The following is a 23,831-nucleotide window of genomic DNA, read 5'->3' on the forward strand; positions in this document are numbered from 1 at the left end:
CATTTGATGTTCCAAGCACTTTAAAGCAGCTGTGCTGTATTAGAGCCTCTGCAGCTCAGTTGCTCTTTCCAGTGAAGATGGTTTTTAGTAGTTGTATGTAAAGATTTACAGAAACTACTTTGTTCTGTTGTTTCTTGTTATGTTTTTTAAATTTCTTTCTATAGTTTCTTGGATGGATGGATTATTAATTACTGTTGACTACGAAGCTGTTGAAAAAGCAGAGAAGTGTGTGTGTCCCTGCAAGAGATTGCCCACCAGTTTAGGGTGTACCCCGCCTTCACCCAACAGTAGCTGGGATAGCAGCCCATGGAGGGAGGGATGTCATTGTCAATAGAAAAAACTATTGGTTTTGACCCTTTTAAAATGTTATTCTAAATTAGAGCATAATTTCATCATTTTCTCAAGTATTACAAAAAATCACAGACAATGAAAAAAAATCACCAGACTTATAAAGGTTCATATGTGCACATACAAATGTATAACTGTGTTACAACATTGGACCATGTACATATGGTATATATATATATATATATATATATAGAGCTTCCAGTTTACATTAACTTTTAAGGCATATTGTGCCTTCATCCTCTGTAAAATATTTGCTGCTGGTTTACTTGTACAGTTAATTTTATAGGAACCATCAAAATGTGATATATAGCCCTCATTCTTGTCCAACCTTTAAGCTATGATGAACAATTACAGAAAATGCAAAACAAAACACAAAAAATCAAAAAACAATCACTGAAAACTGGTGTATTTTACATGTGAATCCACCATTTAAATATCTTTAGTGGCTTTATTTTTCCTCATAACTTGTCAGCCAGTTGATGAATATTTAGCATTTTTATTATGGTCTTTGGGAAAAACTGTCACAACAAATCCACATTTAGAGTAAAGACTCCTGTTTTTTGTCTGTTAAATGCATCTTTCTTGTTTTTTAAGGTAAATGTTAGGAGATCACGAATATTCAGTCAAATGTTTGATTGTATTGCATTTTTTTTTATTTAAAAAAAGGATGTTAAAACATGGTTAAAAATAGTTTTGTCATAAAAAATATTTGTTTATTAATGTGGAGAGATGGGGAATACAGGTATGGACACACATAGCTGTTCAAATCATGCAATGGCTATTTTTAAAGCACAGACTAGGCAGGAGTAATGAACACTGACCTGATGCTTGCTGAGGGAAAACTAAGGGCTGTCCTGGTCTGGTTCCATGATAATCATGTTGGTCTGGAACACTTCACCTTATCCACAGGCATTTCCAGTCATCGGCTCATCTTTTATACAAGCAATGTCCTGTTAAAGGTCAAAGAAACACTGCGGTGTATCTGGGGAATCTCAGAGCGAGAGGCGGAGTGCATTCTGGACAGGTCACCAGTCTATCACAAGGTCATGGGGAATAAAAACATATCCGTCCAGGCTTAAGCCCACACTTATGCAATGGTAGAGTCAATTTCCAATGAATATTTTGTAATGTGGAAAGAACCTGGTGCATCCAGAGAAAACATCTGCAGGCTGAGAGAGAATTCCACTCTGAAAGAACCATGTTGACATTCAAGCATTGAACCATCTTTGACCTGCAATGGAAGAGGAGTCATACGACCGGGGTCTTTGACCAAGCAGAAGGCAGGACGGAGTTAGGAAATTTCAATGACATCAATAATATTACCAACACAACAAAAAATACACGAAGATTAAAGACAGCTAACCAGGAAAGGATGGCCCAAATGCTATTCTCTAACTAATGCAGCACGGGCATTTCTAGCTTTTGCAACACAATGAAACTGGGAGGAGAAGACGCAAACCAATCTATTAAACAAATAATCAGATTAGTCAAAGTTTAAGACAAGATTGAGGCCGGACATTTGTGTCTATATTCTGCACGTTTAAGATGCTGGTGTGAACCGTTGCTGAATGCAGTGCTAGTGTTTTAGGAGGAAACGTTGACAGTAGCAAAACTGACTAAAAAAGTGAGAAATATTGCATTGCCGACTGCATGATGTTGCAGTGCTTAGTGCTCTTGCCCCATGGCAAGAAAGCCCTAGTTTGAATCTAACTGGGTCATTGCTATGTGTATTTAGCACTCCCGGTTTGCTAAACGGTCTGAATTGAGCTTCATAGGTTAATAAAGGATTCTAAATTGCCCTTCTAAATTGCAACTGTGCGTGGTAGCCTTGCTATGTGTGGTCCTGCAATGGACATCCAAATTGTTTATGTTAAAAACCCACCTTTGGCCAAAAGGTAGCTGGGTATAGGCTCCAGTATTCCAGTAATTCCCAATGGGACAGAGCGAGTTTAGAAAGGGATGGCAGCACATGTCACAATGCAATTTCTGTGTTATTGGATCAAGTGAACGGTGGATCTTAGGCTGGTCAGAGTAATCAAAGATCACATTATTTATGTCTATTTTTCCCTTTTTTGAATGTCACACATTTACACAAAGCATTTATTTTGTATATAATCTGCTCCTTTCCTCCATCTGTCCTGCACTCCTCTTCCTCCTCAGCCCTCAGGGCCCGGCTTTGGGGCAGCTGATATTGAGAGCCCTCATTACCGCCGGCACACCATCTTTGATCTCTCCTGTGACAGCACTATTTGCCATCATCAGCAGAGATATGGACTGACCAGCCGAAATGGCCGAAGCGTTTTTGTATCAGACATCTCGTGCATTATAGATGGCAGAACATCTCCAGATGCTGCAGGATGTTTCCTTTGTTCTAGCAGTACCCTGGTCCTCGTGTTCCTTCTTTACTCACCATTGCTTTCATTTAACATGCAATAAGTTATTTTAGACTACTGCTGTTTGCAATTATTGACTAATGTTGTTTGATAATCCCATGTACGTCTTAGCCAAGACACAAATCGAATTTTAAGTGGCCTAAAACTAACTGAAGCAAAAAATTGCATTATCAGCAAAAATGTGAATGCTGCATGCTACAGCAGCTAACGTCTGTTGTTGAAGCATATGGCTAAAACAGCAAAAAGTAATTTAAAAGAATTAAAAAGAAAATACAGGAGCTGCCTTTTGCCTTTCTTGATAAACTTGCAGAAGAGGCTAAATACCAAAGTAAGCCAAATATTATAAACATTTAATAATTAAAATAAAAAATTAAAATAAAAAGTGGTCAAGGTAAATGCTAAATAGTTTGCTTAATTGTTGTTAAACTCGGACTAAATTAACTGAAGACAGACCAAAATTGTTGGAAAAAAACATAAAAAGTTCTGACTAAAGCCCTGCATGTCATAATAATTGCTAAAAACTCAAAAGATAAATTGTTGAAGTTGGAGTTGAAATAGGCAAGGAAAGCGAAATTAAAAAGTTGTAACCCAAATTATTATGAAAAGGATATACAACAAAAATTATTAGTGTATATCAGTAAGTGTCCTTCCAAGTTTTAGTTAACTTTAAATTGTTAAGAGGGAAGTTAAGGTAAATTAAGGAAGGTATTTTTGGTATATTTTGACCCAGTCCCGGTTAGGAGAGAGAAATGGATAGATTTTACTGAGCACTTTTTTAGAATCTTCTCCCTCTTCAAAAATCTTTAAAAGCTTCATGTATGGGGAGAAAATAGTCTCAACCGATTTGTATGTGCATAGTTTTTGATTTGTAACTCATACAATACATTCTGTGTGCAACTGTGTGTTTTTGCAATTGTTTATTAAAATGTACACTCTAATAATACCAATAACTTACAAAAAAAAAAAATAAAACAATACAATTTACGCAGGTACAACTTGAAATAGCAGCAGTTTAAAACTAACAAAGAATTCTAAACAGCTTTTATGAACACAAATCTTTTAAAAGTACGCACCAATCGCCTGATACACAATAAATGCATTTATGCACAGATCCGATTTGAGATTCCTTTCACATCTCCAGATTCCACCTTTGTCATGGTAGAAATAACACGTCAAAGAAAGGGTGGGGTCATCTAACACAGGGGTTAAATGCTGCTAGAATGCTGCGTCATCAGAGTTTTTATCAGTCTTTTCACACTAGTATCAATACCTCACCTTGGTTTTGATACTATCAATACTCAGATTGATCAGCCCACCCTAATGCCCCGAGAATTAAGATTAAATTAAGCCTAAAAATGAGTTTTGGGAGAACTCATCACTTTTTTTGTAAAGTCTTCCATAGGTAATCTCTTCCTTGTGACAGCACCTCCTTCCCTTAGCTCTTCCCCAAGCTCTGCTTTCAAGTCACAGACAGGTTCTTTTCCACACCCAGAGAGTAGAGAGGGTTGATCCTGCAAAACACATGTTTAAGTATTTAAAAGTTGAAATCAATGGCAGAAATGCATGGGAAACATTCTTGTTACTTTAAAAAAAGTGAGCTGTAACCAGTTATATGATGACTTGTGACATAGTTTTTATCATTTCCCTTTCTCCCTTCAAAAGCTCTTAAATAAACAAACAGATAAAAGGAAAAATTAGTAGAATCTGCCTGATGAGATATAAAAGACTGAAATAAATCCAGAAAGGGTTTGTAAAAACCTTATTTCTGTTTCAAATATTCTAATTGCAATGCATAACAGAAGCTCCATGGTCATTTTCACTTCCTTCAAACAATGTTTGTATTTTCCAAATCATTTCACCCAAAAAAAAAAAAAAAAACCTCTATCTAGTCTGGTCTAAACTCTTTCACTGCAAAGACAGAACCTGAGGGATACATTTAGAGTTAGAAATAAGACAGAAAGTCTTAAAAACCCAAAAGGTTTTCTTTAAATGAGCAAAGAAATCTGTAAACCTGTGAGGAAAAAATGTGTTATTTGAAAAAATAATTCTAATTATAAAGACAAGTTTTCTCAAAAAAAAATATTCTTTGAAAAACTTTCCTATTAAGAGTTTTTTTTTTTTTGCAAGACAGAAAATAAAACCACATTTCTTGAAACAAGGCTCTTTTTTTTCATAAGATTCAGTTTTGGCAGTGTTTGGCTACTTTGTATGCAGGTGTCTTGTCTCTATAGTTCAAGTATGTTTTTATGATCACAAGTTAAAGAAAAGATTTGGTCAATTAAAAACAAATCTCCTAATTTAAATATCCATATATAGGAGAGTCAGGTAAATTTTATTTCAGCTCCCATCACCTCTGATATCGTCAGTCTGTGACATTGCTCTATAAATCAAAAACTACTCTTCGGCTATGTACGAATTTCTTCACTGCTCACTACATAGTGCGCTATATAGTGCGTCCGCCAGGTGTGTCCAAATTCGATGGCTGCATCCTTCAATGGCTGCGGCCTTCCCGGGCGACGTTGGCTGGGTCCTTTGTCGAGTGGGTAGGCCGGATGTTAACGGCTTTAAATTTGGATGAGTGCAGCCTTTGGATAATTCCAGCGAATCAACGAATGTCCTGTTGCCTTGCAACCGTGAGTCCTGAACAGAGATAAATAGTAAACCAGGCATGAAGCTCAAAATATTTATTTGATCCAACTTTTAATCTTGGAGGTGCAACTCTGGGTCCCACTTCACAGTCCGCCATTGTTGTCAGAAAATCTCCGGGTTCGGCCGCAATGCATCTAGGGATAAAGACAGCATAGAAGGATACACCAGACCAAACCTTGAAATCGGGAAAAAGATGTAACCTAAAAAAAAAATTTCTTTTTTACTAAACCATCAATGTGTTTATCTTCAGAACACAGTGGAACACGCTCATATCACGCTCATATCAAGTAGATTTTCACTTTGTGAAATCAATGGCGTCCTTCCTATATGCCGCTTAAAAAAGAAAAGAAAAGAAAAAGTAGTGACCATGGTGTCCAAATTGCTTTTAAAATCCAGGGCACTTAGATAGTCCTGCACTATAAAGTTTTTTTAGAAGTTAGGAAGTAATTTGAACATAGCATACAATTTTAATAAAACTTAAACTGTGATGATGGAAAAACAACAATTTGGGTTTTTGATACCACAATTGCTGAAATTGCCAAGTAGTATAAAGGGGTTTAAATGTGCCAAAATAAATAATAAAAGAATAGTAAATCAAAAAGGGCTTTCACTTGCGTGAACGCTTTAAACCACATTCAGTACTTTCAGCACATTTAAGCAACGTCACAGGCTTTGATAATAATGCCACTTTCCGAAAACCAGACGATAAGTATGTCTCACAAAGACACAGAAATTGCTTCTTTATAGATTACTTATATTATTTTTGCTCAAATACCTTTGGCATATTAAGGTACTATATGGGCTACTGCTGATTTATTTTAAAATTACCATAAAAGTGCTGATATAAAATGTTACACATTCTTAGATGGCGCTGCTCCAAGAAGCCATAATCTGATAGACTTCTATTGAAATACAACCAGCTATTACTCAGTCATTCTGTTTGTCTAACAGCGATTTTAGCTTTGTTTTTTTAAATGTTCTTCATAATCCTAATTTTTTTAAATGATATTTTCTTCTGTATTGTAGCTGGAATTAGGCATTTCCATGGGTGACATCACACTAACTCGGTCCAGTTCTCCCTCATTTTCTTCTTAAATCATAATAATCTGCTTTGTTCTGTGAATAATGAAAGAAAGTCATTGTTTTTGACTGTTTCATCAAACCTATGTAAAATTGGATCAGATATGTCTTTCATTTCAATATCATTATAACACAGCTACAGTTAGGAATTAAAATGCACTTTTATAACTTTTATTCCAAAAATAACATTTTTACACAGTTTCTCCTCATAGACTGCTAAGCCAAAATTGCTAAAAGAACCAGCACCTATTAGCATGCTGCTGTTAATATCTACATTTCTTTTCCCTTGAAAAGGGGTTTGGATTTTTTTTTTTTTTTTTTAAATAAATGTATTTTGTTTTGTCACTGCAGCTCCTTTGAATAGGAATTGAAGTTTCTCATACAGACAAGTTATATCAAGGATGGGTGTTGATGTCTAATATTAATATTAATATTAACATTTAATGTAGAAAAAAACTGTTGACATTTTATATTTATATCTTTTTTTTTGTTAGTTCTCCTGCAGATTTTTTTTTTTTTTTCAACTAAGACACAGATTTTTAAACCCCGAACTTGTGCTGTACAGATGCTGCTTCTATAGCTAATAGAAATCACATAAACCAAATGACATTGTTTTTTACTCTGACACAGGAAATTGAAGAAAAAAAATAGAACAATTACATAATAATACAGTATAATTACATAATATTATATGTAATTATACATATACGGTGGTAGATGTGTGTCCGTTAGACATACGTGGAATAGTCATGGAAAGCCACAAATTTGTGTTTGCATATTGCAAAAATCACACACAATTGCGTAAGATTTACGTAATAATTGTATATAAACTATGTAAAATAGGTATAAACTGCATAATTCTCAACTGACCAAAAGTTTTTAACAGCTCACGTCAAACGCAAGACATGGATTACGTGTATCACGCATGTATCACAAGAGACCGAAATTTTATACGTGGAAAATGCGCAAAATGTATAGTGGCTGTGTGAAATGGCCTTTAGGATGAACGATTGTGGTTTATAGAGGCTGAACGTCCCCACACAGCAGATATTCTGTTTTAGGTTCTGTGTCAGTCTCTGTTGATCGTTCAGTGATAGCCTGAGAAGAGTCTAAAGTCAGAAAGAAAGACATTCTTTATATCACAACTTGTGTGTGTTTCAAGGTTTCAGCAGGAAAAACGTACTTGGTGTCCTCAGGTGGAAGCAGGAAAAAAAACACTCTGTGTGAGTAAAGAAAGTAATTTCAAACTGTCAATCAAGCAGAATTGCTGACATCTCCCTGAAGATGGAGGTATCAATCACAGAGAATGTACGACTTTGATCCTGGTTACGCGCCAACATTAGAACCAAACTTAAGATCGTTAACTGAAGATCACTCACTGCTGTGAATGTCATCTGAAAAGATGAGCTGGAGTTGGTGAAGTAGGGCAGTGATCAAATCAGAAATGTTGAAGTTAGATCAAGCTACTTCCTAATTGGGTCAGACTGTCTCTGCTCTTTCATTATTAAGACATTCTCTGGATTGTTTCTGAGACATTTGGGTTTAAACGTTTACACAAAATGGCACAAATGCCATGGTAAACATTGGGATCAACGAATGTACATTGTATAACAGTCTTCACTTAAAAATTTAAAATAAATAATTTTTTTTCTAAATTTTACAGCTAAATTGGTGCAGTTGATGATAAACTAAAGTTGGTCTTCATATTCTAGAATGTTCTGTACAGTTTCACTGTGTGCAGTCAAGATCCTAGACACCTTTATCTGGGATTTATCTGCAGCAAGCCACAGAAACCAAAGTTATATGAAAGAAATTGGGTATAAAAAGTGAAGGATGGTAAGACGGTCCGGTCCAGCAGGTGTTGTGAGGACAAAGGCTCTCTTTGACTTTCCTTTCATTGATCAGCAGTCAGCAGAGCACCTGGCAAAGAAAAGCGGCAGCACACAGACCAGCTGAGAGCTGCTGCTGCCTGGTAGAGTGAAAGTAGAGCTTCTCCATATGAAACCAAATGAAACCAAACCTGTCAAAATGTTACCACTTCAATGAAAATTGTGTTTTAGGAATTTCTAACATATTTATGTGGCCATTTTTTGTGATGAAGGAAGACAATTAGGCTAAGAATGCATTTCTAAGTATTTCTTACTTCACATTGTTGAATAAGAAGCAGGCGAAAAAAATGCAGCTGGTAAAAGATAGTAGATGTGACACAGAAGCAGGCCAGAGGCTCTGTGCTCAGCTCCATTCTGATGCATTCACTTGCAGACAAAAAAATCCATGGCCTCTTTTTTTCCTCGTTCAAGCTAAACATCTGGTCCCAAACTGTATGACTGGATAGCTCGATATTGCTTACTATTTTTTTGCACCGCTTATGTGAGCTTGGGGTTGTGAGGGTTTGTAAGCTAGAGCTTGTAAACAGATGGATAGAGGTGAATGGAGTGAGGTGGGGTTGCTCCACACCGCTTTGACAAGAGATCAAAAAATCATTGGAGTGGGAGTTTAACTTTTGCTTATATATTTTGTACAATACTAATATTGATTTTCTTCAAAATGTTCATTATCTTTGGAAAACTGGCAATGCAGACAAGTCATAGCCAGTGTTAGGTAAATTATTTATAAAAGTAATTGATTACTTTACTGAGTTACTGGATCAAAATTGTAATTAAATTACTTTACTCATTACCTATGTGAAAAAGTAATTATCTAAATGATACTTTACTTTTTTTCCTCATATGGAAATTTTCAAGGGAGACACAGCACAAACTAAATCCTCTTGTCTTTCCTTTATCTTTATTTTCAAAGCCATGACCTCATGCAAACTATGAACCTGGTTCAAGACATAACCTCTTATTCTTTTGAATTCAGACAACAGTGCATGGCGTTTCCGCCTGACGCACCTCCGACGGTGCCAGTAGGGCAGCTGCAGGGTCATCAGCCGGGAGCCACCCTTCATTGATGTTTCGCTCCATTAATCCTGGAACATCTCGTGGTGGTGGAGCAACGGCAGAGACGTCTCCCTGCCGCCCCCCCGCAGCTGCCCTTAGGACCCATCTTTTCCCCACGAACTGTCCTTCCTCCTCAACCATAGCCAGAAACTGGCTTTTTCAGCCTCCTCCGCCAAGTCCTTGGATGCCTTCTTCAATTTCGACCCAGTCACTCCCATCTTCCTAAGGAGGGGCTGGGTGGATGTTCCAACAAAGCCCCTGCAGCCGACCTCCACCGGGCAGATGATGGTTGACCACCCAGCATCTCGGGTGTGAGAGATGACACACTGCTCAAAGTGAGATGAACCTGTTACACCACTATTAATTTTCATCAATTCTGAAATTAAGCCACTCTTTTAAATACGCAAAGAACTATTAAATGCCTCCATGTTCCTTTTCGCTGACTTAAAGTATTCCATTACGAGTTGCACTTTTCTCGCTCTGTCTGCATTTGTGCACAGTTCTGCGCTTCTGCGAATCTACAGAACTAACCCCACCCCCTCTCTGCGGAGCACATTAACCCTTGTGCTATCTTAGATGACCCCACCCTTATATTGATGTGTTCTCCCTACCATGACAAAGGTGGATAAAGGTGGAAAGATTTCATGTAAACCATGGACACCAGTGAGGTTCACAAATCATTGAAGAAAAAAGGTTCAGCGCACTGTCTAGTGAGTCTAGATGACCCAACAAGGGTTACGCGCTAACTCATATTGACCAGAGACTCATATTGACCAGTTTAGAGAGAAAAAAACAGTCAGAAAGGGTGAAATATTATAGAAAGAAATAACTCCCTGGAAGGAGTCGGTTCTTGTCTTTCCAACCAAAGCTCTAGAGTTGGTTCATTCGCAACAGACACAGCAGTACACGGGTTGGATCTCTGCTCTGCTGATCAACTGTTGCTCCTTGGGAATAAGAGGACTTCAAGCAGCAACTCTTTTCGTCTCATCTTTGAGGCAGTTTCAAAGGCGATGTGACTGCAGCTGAGCGCATATCTATACTTTTGACCAAAGCTTTGCCCTTTACACTGACAAAAATGTGTTTACAACCATCAACAGATGATATTATGGTGAGGTAAACCACTGTCCATTATCCTGATCTTGCTGTTACACTTGTATCTTATTTTTTTGATTATTCTACAAACTGGTGGGCTTTGTTATCAAATTGCTGTAAACTAGGGTGTGGTGTTGGTAAAAATAGACAAGTTAATGAGAAATATTTTGTTATTTTAACATGAATGTCAAGTTTAAGAAAAAAGGAAATTTTAATTTATTATAAAAAATGTGTTTTACATAAATGCTTTTTACATTTTTTAGTACCTTTGTAGCATCTTTTGGTATAAATATTCAGAAAGTATTTGACCATTGCCAAATATTTACCCACGAGGCACCAACAACAAAAATGGGATGATGAATCCTTTTTAAAAATCGACTTAACATCAAATCAACCGTAAGCAGCCTGTTTTTCATGTTCACTCCTGTATGAGGTCAGAGGGCATATGATATTTAAAGCACAGAGGGGAAATGCAAAAGGAGTCCAGATTAATGGTGAGATGAGACACAGATGAGGGACAGATTGTCCTGCTTCTGCAGATGGTATTTTTCTCTCTCTGTTGGTTTAAATGTCAGAGCAAAGGCAGACCATTTTCAAAGCAAAACAAAAATAGGCTTCTGTCTTAAATACATCTCTCATTTGAAAGATATTTTATTTTATTTCATTTGCAGAAAAGAAAGCAACAAATTAAACAAATCAAGTTTAAAATACCAAACTCATCAGATGTATGTTCTAAATCAATCAGTATAGCAAATGTACGGTATATGAAAACTGTTTTCATAGCTCACTGACTTTGTTGAGGAATAAATATCTGTACATTGACTGGAAACTAATTAGCTAGTCATTGTCGGCACATGGATTTGTCCTCGTTGTCATGTGTTGATGTTTACTCATCATACACATCTAAGCTAAAGCAGATTCTAATGTTATTCCTTTGTTGTGTTATTTTAACCTCTGACAGAATATTTCAGTTAGATGAATGTGTTTTTGGAGTGATGATGAACTTGGCTTGTAACATGATAAAAAAACAATTCAATTAATAAATGCCTTAGTAATAGGTTCTGAGCACGCTTGAGAATATGGATTTTGGTTCACTTGCTAATGAACTCAGGTGAGGTTCACTTACCGTGTTTTTTGCACTAGAGTCCCTAAGGTGCATGGGATTGTAAGGTGCACCGTCAACTAATAATCTATTTTTGAACTTATATCATAGAAGGAGCAACGAACTATAAGGTGTGTTAAGCGAGACAAAAGAGTCAGAGATAAGTCCGTCAGTAAGACAGACTTTATTAACTGCATTCACAGTAACTCCAGGACATGCTAGCTCACAACCTTGATTGTAATGCGTAAAATTAACAGTTCAACAGCACTACATGTTAGCCATGTTACATGTGAGTGGCTGGATAGCTCACAGGAAATCAGGGTTTAAAGGGGCCCAAGTCTGGGAAGAGACCTGACATAAAAATATCTGCCAAACCAAATCTGTACCTTAAACCACCTTTTCAGAAACATGTAAAATAAATAAATAAATAAAAAACAGTCCGACACTGCTAGATATTAGCTGCATTAGCATATTCACAATTTTTGTAACACGTAAAAGAAAAGTCAGACAGTGAAAGACTGCTACACGTTAGCGTATTCTCAAGAACACTCAACTTTGTGTTCAATTCGTAAATAAACTGTAACGGTTTCAGTTCCTTTGTGTTTTGTTCCTTGATTTCCTGTTTTATTTTGAAGTATTTCCTGTTTTGTTGTTGTTTCGAGTTTTACCTTGCCCCATCAGTCCTGAGTGTTTCCACCTGTGTCTTGTTGCCTTGTATGTATTTAAGTCCTGTCTTTCCCTTCCTCCTGTGCTGGTCCATATTGTATTCTTCCCCGGTTTTCGAGCTTAGTGCATTTTTAAGTGTTTCGAGTTTCTAGCCTGCCGTATGCAGTGGTTTTGGTTTTGTCTTTAGTTTTGTTATTAAACCCCGTTCTCCTGCAACCTCCTGCCTCCTCTCCTCTCTGCGCCTGGGTACTTCCCATTCCCCCCGTAACATTATGGACCAGCCTTACCAGTACCCAGCAGAGGGGACCTGTCTCTGGTGGACCTCTGGCTCTTCCCAGGTCTACAGGGACTTCAAGGGGAGTCGCCTGGCCGTAAGGGGGGGTCGACCACATCACCGCCGCCCTCACCGCAAGCCCTCCCCAAACTCCTGGATGGAGCTGGACATTCTCCAGCCACGGGCCTTCCTGGACCCTCTGGACCAGGACCTGTGGCTGTGGGAGGACTCCTACCTGGAGGAGGAGGGGGTCGAGACCCAGTGGGCCTTGAACTGCCCCCAGCTCCCTGCTTCCATCTTCAACGGGAGTCGACTGGCTGTAAGAGGGGGCCACTTCTCGGCGTCCCGTCGTGGTCCCGGAGGTGGACCTGGAGGCTCCCCAACCCGATCCTGCGTCCAGGAGGGCGCCTGATGCACCCCAACCCGTTTCGGCTCTGAGGGCGGTGCCGGAACCACCACGACCCGTTCCGGCTCCGAGGACGCTGCCGGACACACCACAACCCGTTCCGGCTCCGAGGAGGGTGCCAGAACCACCTCGACCCGTTCCGGCTCCAAGGAGGTTGCTGGACGCACCTCGACCCGTTCCGGCTCCTAGGAGGGTCCCGGACGCAACTCCTCCCGTTCCGGCTCCGAGGAGGTTGCTGGACGCACCTCGTTCAGTTCCTGCTCCGAGGAGGGTGTCGGACCGTCCACCACCGGTTCCGGTTCCGAGGAGGTTGCCGGACGCCACCCCTTCCGTTCCTGCCGCGGATCCCGAGCCCGAGCCACCAGTTCCAGACTCTAAGCCTGAGACGCCTGCCGCGGACCCCGAGCCGCTGCCGCCTGCCGCGGACCCCGAGCCGCTGCCGCCTGCCGCGGACCCCGAGCCGCTGCCGCCTGCCGCGGACCCCGAACCCGAGCTGCCCGCCGCGGACCCCGAACCCGAGCTGCCCGCCGCGGACCCCGAACCCGAGCTGCCCGCCGCGGACCCCGAACCCGAGCTGCCCGCCGCGGACCCCGAACCCGAGCTGCCCGCCGCGGACCCCGAACCCGAGCTGCCCGCCGCGGACCCCGAACCCGAGCTGCCCGCCGCGGACCCTGAACCCGAGCTGCCCGCCGCGGACCCTGAACCCGAGCTGCCCGCCGCGGACCCTGAACCCGAGCTGCTGCCGCCCGCCGCGGACCCTGAACCCGAGCCGCTGCCGCCCGCCGCGGACCCCGAGCCGCTGCCGCCCGCCGCGGACCCCGAGGCGCTGCCGCCCGCCGCGGACCCCGAGGCGCTGCCGCCCGCCGCGGACCCCGAGGCGCTGCCGCCCGCCGCGGACCCCGAGGCGCTGCCGCCCGCCGCGGACCCCGAGGCGCTGCCGCCCGCCGCGGACCCCGAGCCCGAGCCACCAGTTCCAGACTCTGAGCCCGAGCCGCCAGCCGTTTGCTGGTTAGACTGTCGATGCCGGATGGCGTTGCCTCCCGGCCGCCCTCCGGACCCGCTTCGCCGGACAGGGCGGTCTCCGGGCCGTCCTCCGGACCCGCTTCGCCGGACAGGGCGGTCTCCGGGCCGTCCTCCGGACCTGCTTCGCTAGACTGCTGTTGGCCCTTGGATTGGCCTTTCGGGCCCCCTCCTCCTGGACTCTTGGAGGAACCTCGGTGCGGTTCCTTGAGGGGGGGGTTATGTAACGGTTTCAGTTCCTTTGTGTTTTGTTCCTTGATTTCCTGTTTTATTTTGAAGTATTTCCTGTTTTGTTGTTGTTTCGAGTTTTACCTTGCCCCATCAGTCCTGAGTGTTTCCACCTGTGTCTTGTTGCCTTGTATGTATTTAAGTCCTGTCTTTCCCTTCCTCCTGTGCTGGTCCATATTGTATTCTTCCCCGGTTTTCGAGCTTAGTGCATTTTTAAGTGTTTCGAGTTTCTAGCCTGCCGTATGCAGTGGTTTTGGTTTTGTCTTTAGTTTTGTTATTAAACCCCGTTCTCCTGCAACCTCCTGCCTCCTCTCCTCTCTGCGCCTGGGTACTTCCCATTCCCCCCGTAACATAAACAGAACGACATTTTGACACAGCACTGATGTCTAATCACTGTAACATCACTGAACAGAATCAGAATTAATTTATATATAAGGTGCTCCGGATTATAAAGTCCACTGCCATTTTTTTACAAAAATTGAGGTGTGCCTAATAGTGTGGAAAATACAGTAAGTGTGAATGCATTGTTGTCTTTCCACAGGATTTAATCAAAGAAAGAAAATGAAGGGCGTAAACAACGTGACCTATTTTGTTTTATTTACACAAATGAGTTTTTTTTAATTTAAAGAAGTATGAATAAAAAGTTGGAAATTAATGACTTGTGGGTAGATGGAGTGTGGTTAAAAAAAGACATCTTTAACAGTGCATGATAATCAGAGGACTAACAGTACTCTTCTTATCTCTATCCTTACCTTGGAGTTGCTTAAATTGCAGTTTCTTAGAATGTCACGGTTAAAAGTGAACTAAACCAAATTACGGTGTTGAATTTACCAGAAATTCTTCACTGAGGAATGGCGTGCATCTCAGACTATCCTAGTGTAAAAGCAACATCTGACACCTCCGATTTGCTTGGTTCTGTGTTGACATTGAGACAGCTGGCTCTAAGAGAATAAACAAGTTCATTATCTGCAGCTTTATTTCTGTTTTTTGGGTGTTTTTTTAATCCTTTTTTGCTGAGCAGTACCTGATGCAATCAAATATTTTACTGGAAGACTCAAGCAGAATTCTAAGCCACAGATTAAAAATATAACTGTAGTGTAAATGGAATTTCTTTGTGAATGTATTTTGTAGAACATTTGATGGAGAGCTCATGCTTTTTAAAACACTGGATGTATGAATTGTATAAAATAAAGACTATAATAATAGGGACAGACCCTTATGAGTTGCCTGACTGTTCAACCAAAACATGAAAGGATTAAAAAAAAGGTTTAATGTGGTTCTACTTTGTTAATAACATCTTTCTGGTGGAGTAAAATCATTCATATGTAAGATTATTTTTTTCATCACTGTTAGTTTATGAGAATTTCTATTATTAAATATGCTGGTAAAATACTGAATACACCTCATCTTTTATTTGAGAGTATTCAAATCCTAAACAAAGAATTGGTTTGGGAATTACAGCTCATTTAAATGCATAGACATATTTGATGTTTGTGGAGCTGCACATAAAAGCTGTGTCATGGACCGACTAGAGTTTCCGATCTAGGTGAGAGGAATGGCTGGAGTGGAGCGGTAACATTTGCATTTGGATGCTGGAGCTTGGAGTGTATAAGGCACAGCTAAAGAAGCTATCAATGTATAAAGTGCAATGGGCCATCCTTACGCTGGAGCAGCAGAACAAATCCATCAAAGAGATCATCAGAACATCCCTGGCCAAAGACATCCACTTTTATCAGTTACAGGCAGAAAAAATAAAAAAATCTTTGAGAAACCCGGAACAGCTTGTGACCCGACTGTGAAGCTTCATCTGTGATGTACTGCAGTGGCATGCAGTGCATGTCTTGTGTAACTTGGAGTGGTAATTATTGATGAAGTGACAGAAGACAGGAGAGGCTGGATGATATCTTAAGTGTCTTGGAAAATACTGTCTGCTCGGGTTGAGGGAAATGCACAGATGAACAGTGAGCCAAAGCGTCCTGTGAAAACCACTCATGTTGATCTGAACTGAAGTAAAATATGACAGAGCGCGTCTGTTTCCTTAATTCAGTCTGATTTTGATTAATTTTAAGTGTTCAGGTTAACGAAGAAGACAAGTTAGCAGATGAACTCAGATGTTGATCATATTTAAGAGTTTCACTGTTCAGCTCTCTGCATAAAACCTTGTTTTGGGTTCAAACCCTATAAATGAAGCTAATATCCCTCAGCTTTTGATTGACATCAACTAGTTAATTTTATTAAATATTAAATTAAAAAATATCTAACCATATGACAAATTGATCTAAGAATAATGTATTTTTTTTTAAATTGTGTTCTTGGTGTTTTTTAATATGTTCTTGTGGCATTTTTCTGATGATAGAGGACATATCTAAAGAAAATTAAGCTTAAAATTGCATTTCTGAGTATTTCTTTATTCAAATTGGTGTGAATCAGGAGCAGACAAAAAAGCAGTTTCAAAAAGATCTTAATTGCTTTATAGACAATTCGCTGGATGGCCCACAAGCTCCCTCTGCAATTAGGAGGTGTAAGGTGGTGGGGTTGCTCCACGCCAGCAGTTCGGCGCACAATTTAGAGGTGAATTTCTAATGATCTCCTGCTGTTTTGCAGAACCTATGTTCTAGAAAACTACAGAGTTTTTTTTTATTTGAGCTAAAAATGAAATAATCAGAATTAAGACACCTGTGAACAAGTGATGAGTGACACCATACTTTTAAGATTCGATACGATTACTTTTTGCATAAAATGTTTATTACCAATTACCATTAATATTACTGGTAATTTCTTATTCTTCTTAATTTCTCATTGATGTTTTTTTTTTCTCTAACATGTTTGTATGTTTGATCCTAAAATCAGAAATTAACCTGATAACAACTTTGATTAGCAAGGTTAAAAATACAATTGCTAAGGGTAGTGAAACGCACAATTCCTTGTTCCCCTGTTGAAGCAGTTCAATATGCTTTGGGCTGGGTGTCTCACAAAACACTGGAGTAAGTCACCTAATAACAAAAAATATCTAGAGATGACATGGACTTTTATTTTCTCATTTATTCATTGGTAATTGATACTTTATTAGCGTGGTTGATAACAAAAATGGTGATGTATGGTTTCTACATTTTGACACCTTAGTGTCAACACTCCCATCACTGCTGGGAACGCTTTTGAAATAGAATAGAAGATTGTAGGATCTTCAACCTCTTGAAACCTGGCGTTCACATGTGTGGAAATCAGATTTTGGGTTATATTACCACAGGTGTTAATTCTGCTAAACTGAGATCCTGTGACTACAAATATTATCTCGGGTCAGAATGCTGTCTATTTTTCACAATTAATGTAATTTTAAATCGTTAGGTCCTTTATTGGGCTTAAAAATAGTTTTAACCCATTGGCTTATTGGGAAAAAAGAACATAAATGGATTTGAAAACTGTAAAAGATAAATAATAAATTATTCATTGACTATAACGCTTTGAATTGACCTTGGTAAAATCAAATTTGTTTTTATGAAAAATCTGAAAAGCCCCCCAGGGTGTGTAATCTTTTTGAAAACCATCCAGATAAACTGCATTCCATTAAGGGAAAGTGTTTGCCTAAAAAAAGAGTATCAAAAGCAGGGGTGAGGCACATACATAATCTAAATAAAGACGCACACATCATTTATTTGGTGATATAGTAATTAAAAAGTATAATACATTAATGCAAACCACAGAGCAGCTGTTTAATAACTCAGATTTTAAACACTTTTTTAAAGTCAGTAAAAAGTTGTGTTTTTTTTCCTACATCTAAGAAACCTAATTAATTCTGCAGACATTTAAACGACAAACATATAAATCTTAAATTTGTGATCGATGTACCAATTAATTTTCTCTAAAATCAGCCAATTTCTTAGTTATTAAAGTCCAAACAATCATATATAGTGTAATTATAGCAATTATTCAACAGCTCGATGACAAAACACTTTTATCACAAATGCCTGGAAGTATCCATTTAATTTTTTCTCCCAAAAACTAGATAAAAATAATAACACATTAATCATCTGTTGAAGATTTTGATTTAAACCAAGAAGTTGTAGTTTTGAGCAGTAGAAAGCCTTGAAAGCTGATGCATGAAGATTCAAAAAGATCATAAAAGCAAATGACACCATTAAGAGCTTTTACAGTAAATGCACTGCTTAATATTTACTTGTATTTGACATACAGACGGAGCAGCATGTTGTAGATAAATGTTGCTAATGGAAACCTAAGGAGTTTTAAGTCCCTCACTCTGATCCATTAGCATACAGCTTGTTTGCTGCCCCAAACACTTAAAAAAATGTCCATTCAGAGCAAAACTACAGTATCTATCACATGGCACTGATGTCTGGTAAAAGAAAAATGAAAAAAATTCAAACAAGTAAAAAGAAGCCTTACAGGCATAGTTTCTCCAGATGTTTTTGTTTATTCTTGGCATAAAAATTGATTTCATCCTGTTGAAGAAATTTCTAACCGGACAAGTATTCTGCTTCTACTTTGCGCTTGAGTCACATGCACCGATACAGATTTTTGGGTTCTTCTGGCTTCACAAGGTTCATGTACGAGGTGTCCAGGTGACATGCAAGTGCCAGTAGGATGGCCACACGAACTACACTCCGATTCTCCGAAATTCCAACAGTAACGCTGAATGCACGAGTCCACACTAGCCACCTAAACAACGCTATAAGGCTCCTGGTGCAGGATTTGCCGGGTTTGAAAAAAGGAAAAAATCCATTTGGCATCTCACCTACTTCACCCCCACTTACCCGTACGTGTTATTTAAGTGTCGCCCGCAGCATGCCTTGCAAAGAAATATTTGTAGGAACATTTTCACTCTATGTTCTTCCCAAGTGGTCTATGAACTTGATATTTGCCCATTTTTTTAACCACATGAAGCCCGTATCCACCTGTAAGGGCAGTTGGGACTAAGGCATAACACACATGTATGCAGTAGCGCTTCACAATCCTTTTAATCTCCACATTTAAAAAAACTTTTTTAATCTAATTGACTTTTAATGAAAGATCAATTCAGTCCAGGACAATAGAATCAACATCCACACAGATGTGTATTTTCAATCAATTCTGTTCCCCACCTGGAACTCCACTGTCACCCTAAACAGGTCTCTTTTGGATCGACTACACAAGTTCCGTGTTATTAATGCCACGTGTGAAAGATCATCAATGGAACAATGTCTTTTGAATCATTTTAATTGAAGCTAAATTACTTTCTATTATTGACTCAGGCAGGAGCAGTATTGGAGCGCAGTCATAACTTACCTTAGATTCACAAGTCTAACAAGTCAAAGGCAACAATACTTTTTTTTTTCTTTTTCCTTTTTATCATTTTCCTATTCATCATTGCACGCCAGTTTCATTTGTCTCCCCAAAAACAGTGTAAGTTTTAGGTGTCATTGTTTCTTTTATTGCAAAGCTCAGCTGTGTTGTCAGAAAATTAAAGTCTTGGTTTCTATGGAAATAGCTTCCCTTTATGATCTTATTTCTCTTTATTTTGTTGCAATGAGCATAATTTACTAATTTACTGTTAATTTGCATTAACAATCAAACCTGAAGTTGTAGGTACTTTTTCCTTGTTTTTTAAAAACAAATACTCAATGTCAGATAATGCAACAATGCTAAAGAAAGAAATATGGTACAAAAAAAGGTGAAATAAACCATCTCTGCACTGCATCACCTATCAAACACTTCCTCTTTTACCCTTCTCTGCTTCCTGCAGTTTTCACAACAATTTTCACCCTGAGTCACGTCTTGGAGGGAAGTCGAAAGGCTTAGTGTAGCTGAAACTGAGGATGTTGAAGCTGTTCCTTCAGTGCTTTTAAACCACCTGGGTTTGACTGGTCAGTTTGGACTGGAAAATTATATTAAACTGTCACAGCACAGAAGGTATGATCAAGAATAAGCACGAGCACACAGGTATCTGAAGAATAAAAATAAATGGTTTCTAATAAATAAATAGCAACCATGTTCTTGTGTGACAAATATAGTAAGCCTTAATCATATACACCGGTACGGATCCTGTGGGTTTCTGGATTGTTCGGTTCTACAGAAGGGATAGATGTTAAGAGGAGCGCAGGTGTGTTTTTCAGTTCCCTTGAGGGACATAGGACGTCATGCAAATAGAACGTATCATTGTCCTGCCTGTGGTAAGTGTATCATGAAGTATTTGTAAGGCTAATGCAATTTGCACACAATTAGGACATACGGTTGATGTTGTATGGTTCCCTTTTGCCAGACTATAGTCCTTAGTCAGCTGTGAGTTCTGGCCCCTTTCCGACACAGCACTAATGCCACCACCACTGGGTATGTGCAAGTGCCCTTTAGGATGCCAACGCAAACCTGCATGCAAGTAGCGCACACCTATCACGTGAACAGCACTAATGGTATCCTTGCGCTGTGCGCAGAATTTGGGGGGGCAGAAAAAAGGACAATCCTTTTAAAACACTTGTGTCTCATCTAGATCCCCCTTACTTACCATCCCTGTATAAATGTTCACTACAACCTGTAGTTCACAGCATGACTAAAAAAATCTGCAGAACATTTTCGCTTTACGGTGTCACTGAGAAGTCTGCAACTTTAATATTTTGTGTGGGCCACTTGCGTGCTCCATCCAGATTTGACCATTTATTTGCCCACAGATAAACCGTATCCACCAATAAGGGCATTTGTGATTAGGGCTAAAGATAATACCTCATTTATCCAGGTAGAAAACATCAAAGTTGTTGGTAAAATGTAACTTTTACTATGTTACCTGATGATCCCAAAATGTTCAATATATCTGGCCTTTATAGTTATTCTGAATGAAAGTTCAAAACACACACAAGCATTTTTACATATTAGTGACTATTAACTTCAGCTGTTTCTGTTCTGGGTAGAACTACGCTTCATTGCTTTTCAAACCATGTCCCCTCAAACCCAGAAGATTGGCGCAGTTATGAATAATTTTCTTTTGCTTGTCTAATAACTGAGTGTGTGGACCCTTTTTCCAGCAGCACTGACAGGTGATCTTTCTACATTTTAAAACTGTCCTCATGTCTTCGTAAGGGCAAAGCTGCTCAAGTACAAGAGATGAAACCGACATTCACTCTGCAGCAGCAAAGCTGATGATCTTAGTGATGCATCCAGTGGAGTGTCCAGAGGGTTTTTCCTGCGTTGGTGGGGGGTTTCCAGTAATCATATTACCATGTGTCGCTGTGCTTTCAGCTCAGACTTTCAACATTCATTACATCAGTTTTAGCAATTTTATTCTGCATCTGTTATTAACTTTATCTTTATACATGCTAATCTGATTCTTTTTTAATATATATATATATATATATATATATATATATATATATATATATATATAGATATATATAGATATATATATATATATATATATATATAGATATATATAGATATATATATCTATATATCTATATATCTATATATATATCTATCTATCTATCTATATATATATATATATATATATATATATCTATATATATATAGATATATATATAGATATATATCTCAAGAAAACGGATGAGTTATTTGCAGCATATATTTTTGAAAGTTGTCACTTTTTTCCCCTCCAAAAGTGTTAATTGAGATTCCAGGTTACCAGCCATTTTGAAATGAGCAGATAATGCCCTTCTACTGCCCCTAGTGGAATGATAATAACATATAGGGCAGAAAATAGAAGCAAGTTATTTGCAATGGATTTTTATGGAAAACTTGGATCATGCTAGTGAGATAAGACTCTCAGATTTGTGATTTACATATGATATGTATGGTTATCTAGGGCTAAAGATGTCCACCGTTCAAATAACTAATCCTCAGTTAAAACTTTCAGTGTGTGGGGCTTGAATTGTGGTGTGGTTCCTCTCACCAAGGCTTTATAGCAAAAAGGTACAAATCCCAACTAGTTTAACCCTGTGCATGTATGGGGGTTCCCCTGCTATTCTGGCATCCTTCCACAATCAAAAAGCACATCTGACAGGTTGATTAGCAGCTAAAAATTCACGTTTATAACAAGCTGTTTGCATTTTGAATTGTGTCTGTGTGGCTTGATAACTATTATTGCCTTGTGCTGTTATGCGCGGGTGTTATCCCTAGTTAGCCAATACTAGATGAAGAAAAAAAAGTATCACTTATGAAGTCACACAAACATTAATCCACTTTTACTAAATCAAGCGTTATACATTTTAAGTTACAGAAATTGTTTCAATACACTTTTTGAAAATCTGTTAATGAGTAATTGGCTACATCCTCATAAGATCCAATAAACATTCAGGTTTCGTTGATAAATTGGTAAGAGAAAACTCCTGACTCAGCCTAATTGAGTATGGAGAGTAGGGGTTTTGTAGGGACAGCAGGGAAAGGTCCCCCAAATTAATTCCTCTTGATTTCTAAAAAAACAAAAGTGAATGAAAAATATCAATTTTCTGCCTCTATTCCATTTACAACCATTTGTCCATTAATCTGGAAATATCGGGCTTTAACATGTCGTGATCAATAGGGAAATACGGTTAACTTTTTTACTGCAAGTCATTAAGTTGTTATTAGTGATCAAAAGACAACATCCTCTTATGGTGCAATCATATCTCAGCTGAACGGTAAATGTTTTATGAGGCTGAAGGTTGAGCCCCTTTAGGGAAATAGATTTGACATGATTCTGTTGTCTAAATTAAAGTGCTTGTCTTGGTGTTCCAATGTGACATGCAAGAAAAGAAATGTCTAACCATGTATTTAATAGAGAACAGCTTGAAGAATCATTAAAATATGTCTAATTGATAGGTACATTGACCATGCTCAAATAACTCTTGAGCTCAGAGGCTTCATTCCTCATCTAGGGGTCATTACTATCTGTTATTTGTTTAACTTTATAATCTATTTTTACAAGTGTGACCTAGATTATACCCTTGGCCCATTCCTCTTCAGAAATGCTTGTTCACGTTCTTAATGAACTACTCTCTGATAACTCCCAAACTTTGTGTTTAATTGGATTACTTTGTGTCACTTTCTATGAGGCTAAATCATGGTAAGTAAATCCACACTACAAGTCAATTTAATCAAGACCTGTGTAAACAGTCCTGTCATGCCACAGGACAATCCCTAAGAGTAGGTTGTCATATTGATGCCTGGTTCCAATGAGTTGGTTTTTTTTTTTTCTTTCCAGGTCAAGTACTTAAGCTTATTTCACTCATCTTAGACATGCCTCTGCTTTTTCTCAATACTTACCCTTTAATGCAGTGGTCACCAACGTCCATGTCGTGGACTGGTATTGGTCAGTGGGGACAGTTGGTACCAGGCTGCAGAGAAAAAACAAAACAAAAACGCTACCTTTAAATTGTTTTGTCTTATTTCTAATCTGATTTAGAAGGAAGCTTTATTTTGGAAAACTACTGGACTCTTTCCACAACATCCGACTCATTCCTGACGAGTGTCAAGTTGCTCGGTCATGTGTCAAATCTATCCACTACTTTCTTAATGTGGCTGGAAACTCCCAAGCTAGCAAAGTTAACAAACAAACAACAATTATAATGAAAAGCTTATTTTCGCAGAAACGATCCAGTGAGGTAACCTCAAAAAAAAAGAAAAGAAAAAGAAACTGCATTTAATAGACAATAAC

The 23,831-nt window shown here is 38.9% G+C and overlaps 2 protein-coding genes across 2 annotated transcripts in view; both read left to right on the plus strand.

The window, feature by feature from the left end:
* vstm2a (V-set and transmembrane domain containing 2A) overlaps positions 1-23,831 on the plus strand; it is a 152,852-nt gene that overhangs the window by 55,995 nt on the left and 73,026 nt on the right. The gene's annotated exons all lie outside the window — the stretch shown is intronic.
* Positions 12,545-14,246, plus strand: LOC144988484 (uncharacterized). Its single transcript, XM_078938919.1, has 2 exons — positions 12,545-12,796; positions 12,873-14,246. The coding sequence occupies exons 1-2, from the start codon at positions 12,545-12,547 to the stop codon at positions 14,103-14,105; spliced, it is 1,485 nt and encodes a 494-aa protein (XP_078795045.1). The 3' UTR covers positions 14,106-14,246.

This window comes from Oryzias latipes, chromosome 20 (assembly GCF_053564925.1).
Source record: "Oryzias latipes strain Hd-rR chromosome 20, Olatipes_Hd-rR_3.1".
NCBI classification, from domain to species: domain Eukaryota; kingdom Metazoa; phylum Chordata; class Actinopteri; order Beloniformes; family Adrianichthyidae; genus Oryzias; species Oryzias latipes.

What these genes read in the sequence shown, in the direction of transcription:
- LOC144988484 (XM_078938919.1), top strand. Translation starts at nt 12,545, where the DNA reads ATGGACCAGCCTTACCAGTACCCAGCAGAGGGGACCTGTCTCTGGTGG. An exon ending in CCTACCTGGAGGAGGAGGGG is followed by an intron (nt 12,797 to 12,872) that starts GTCGAGACCCAG and finishes TGGCTGTAAGAG; the next exon opens with GGGGCCACTTCTCGGCGTCC.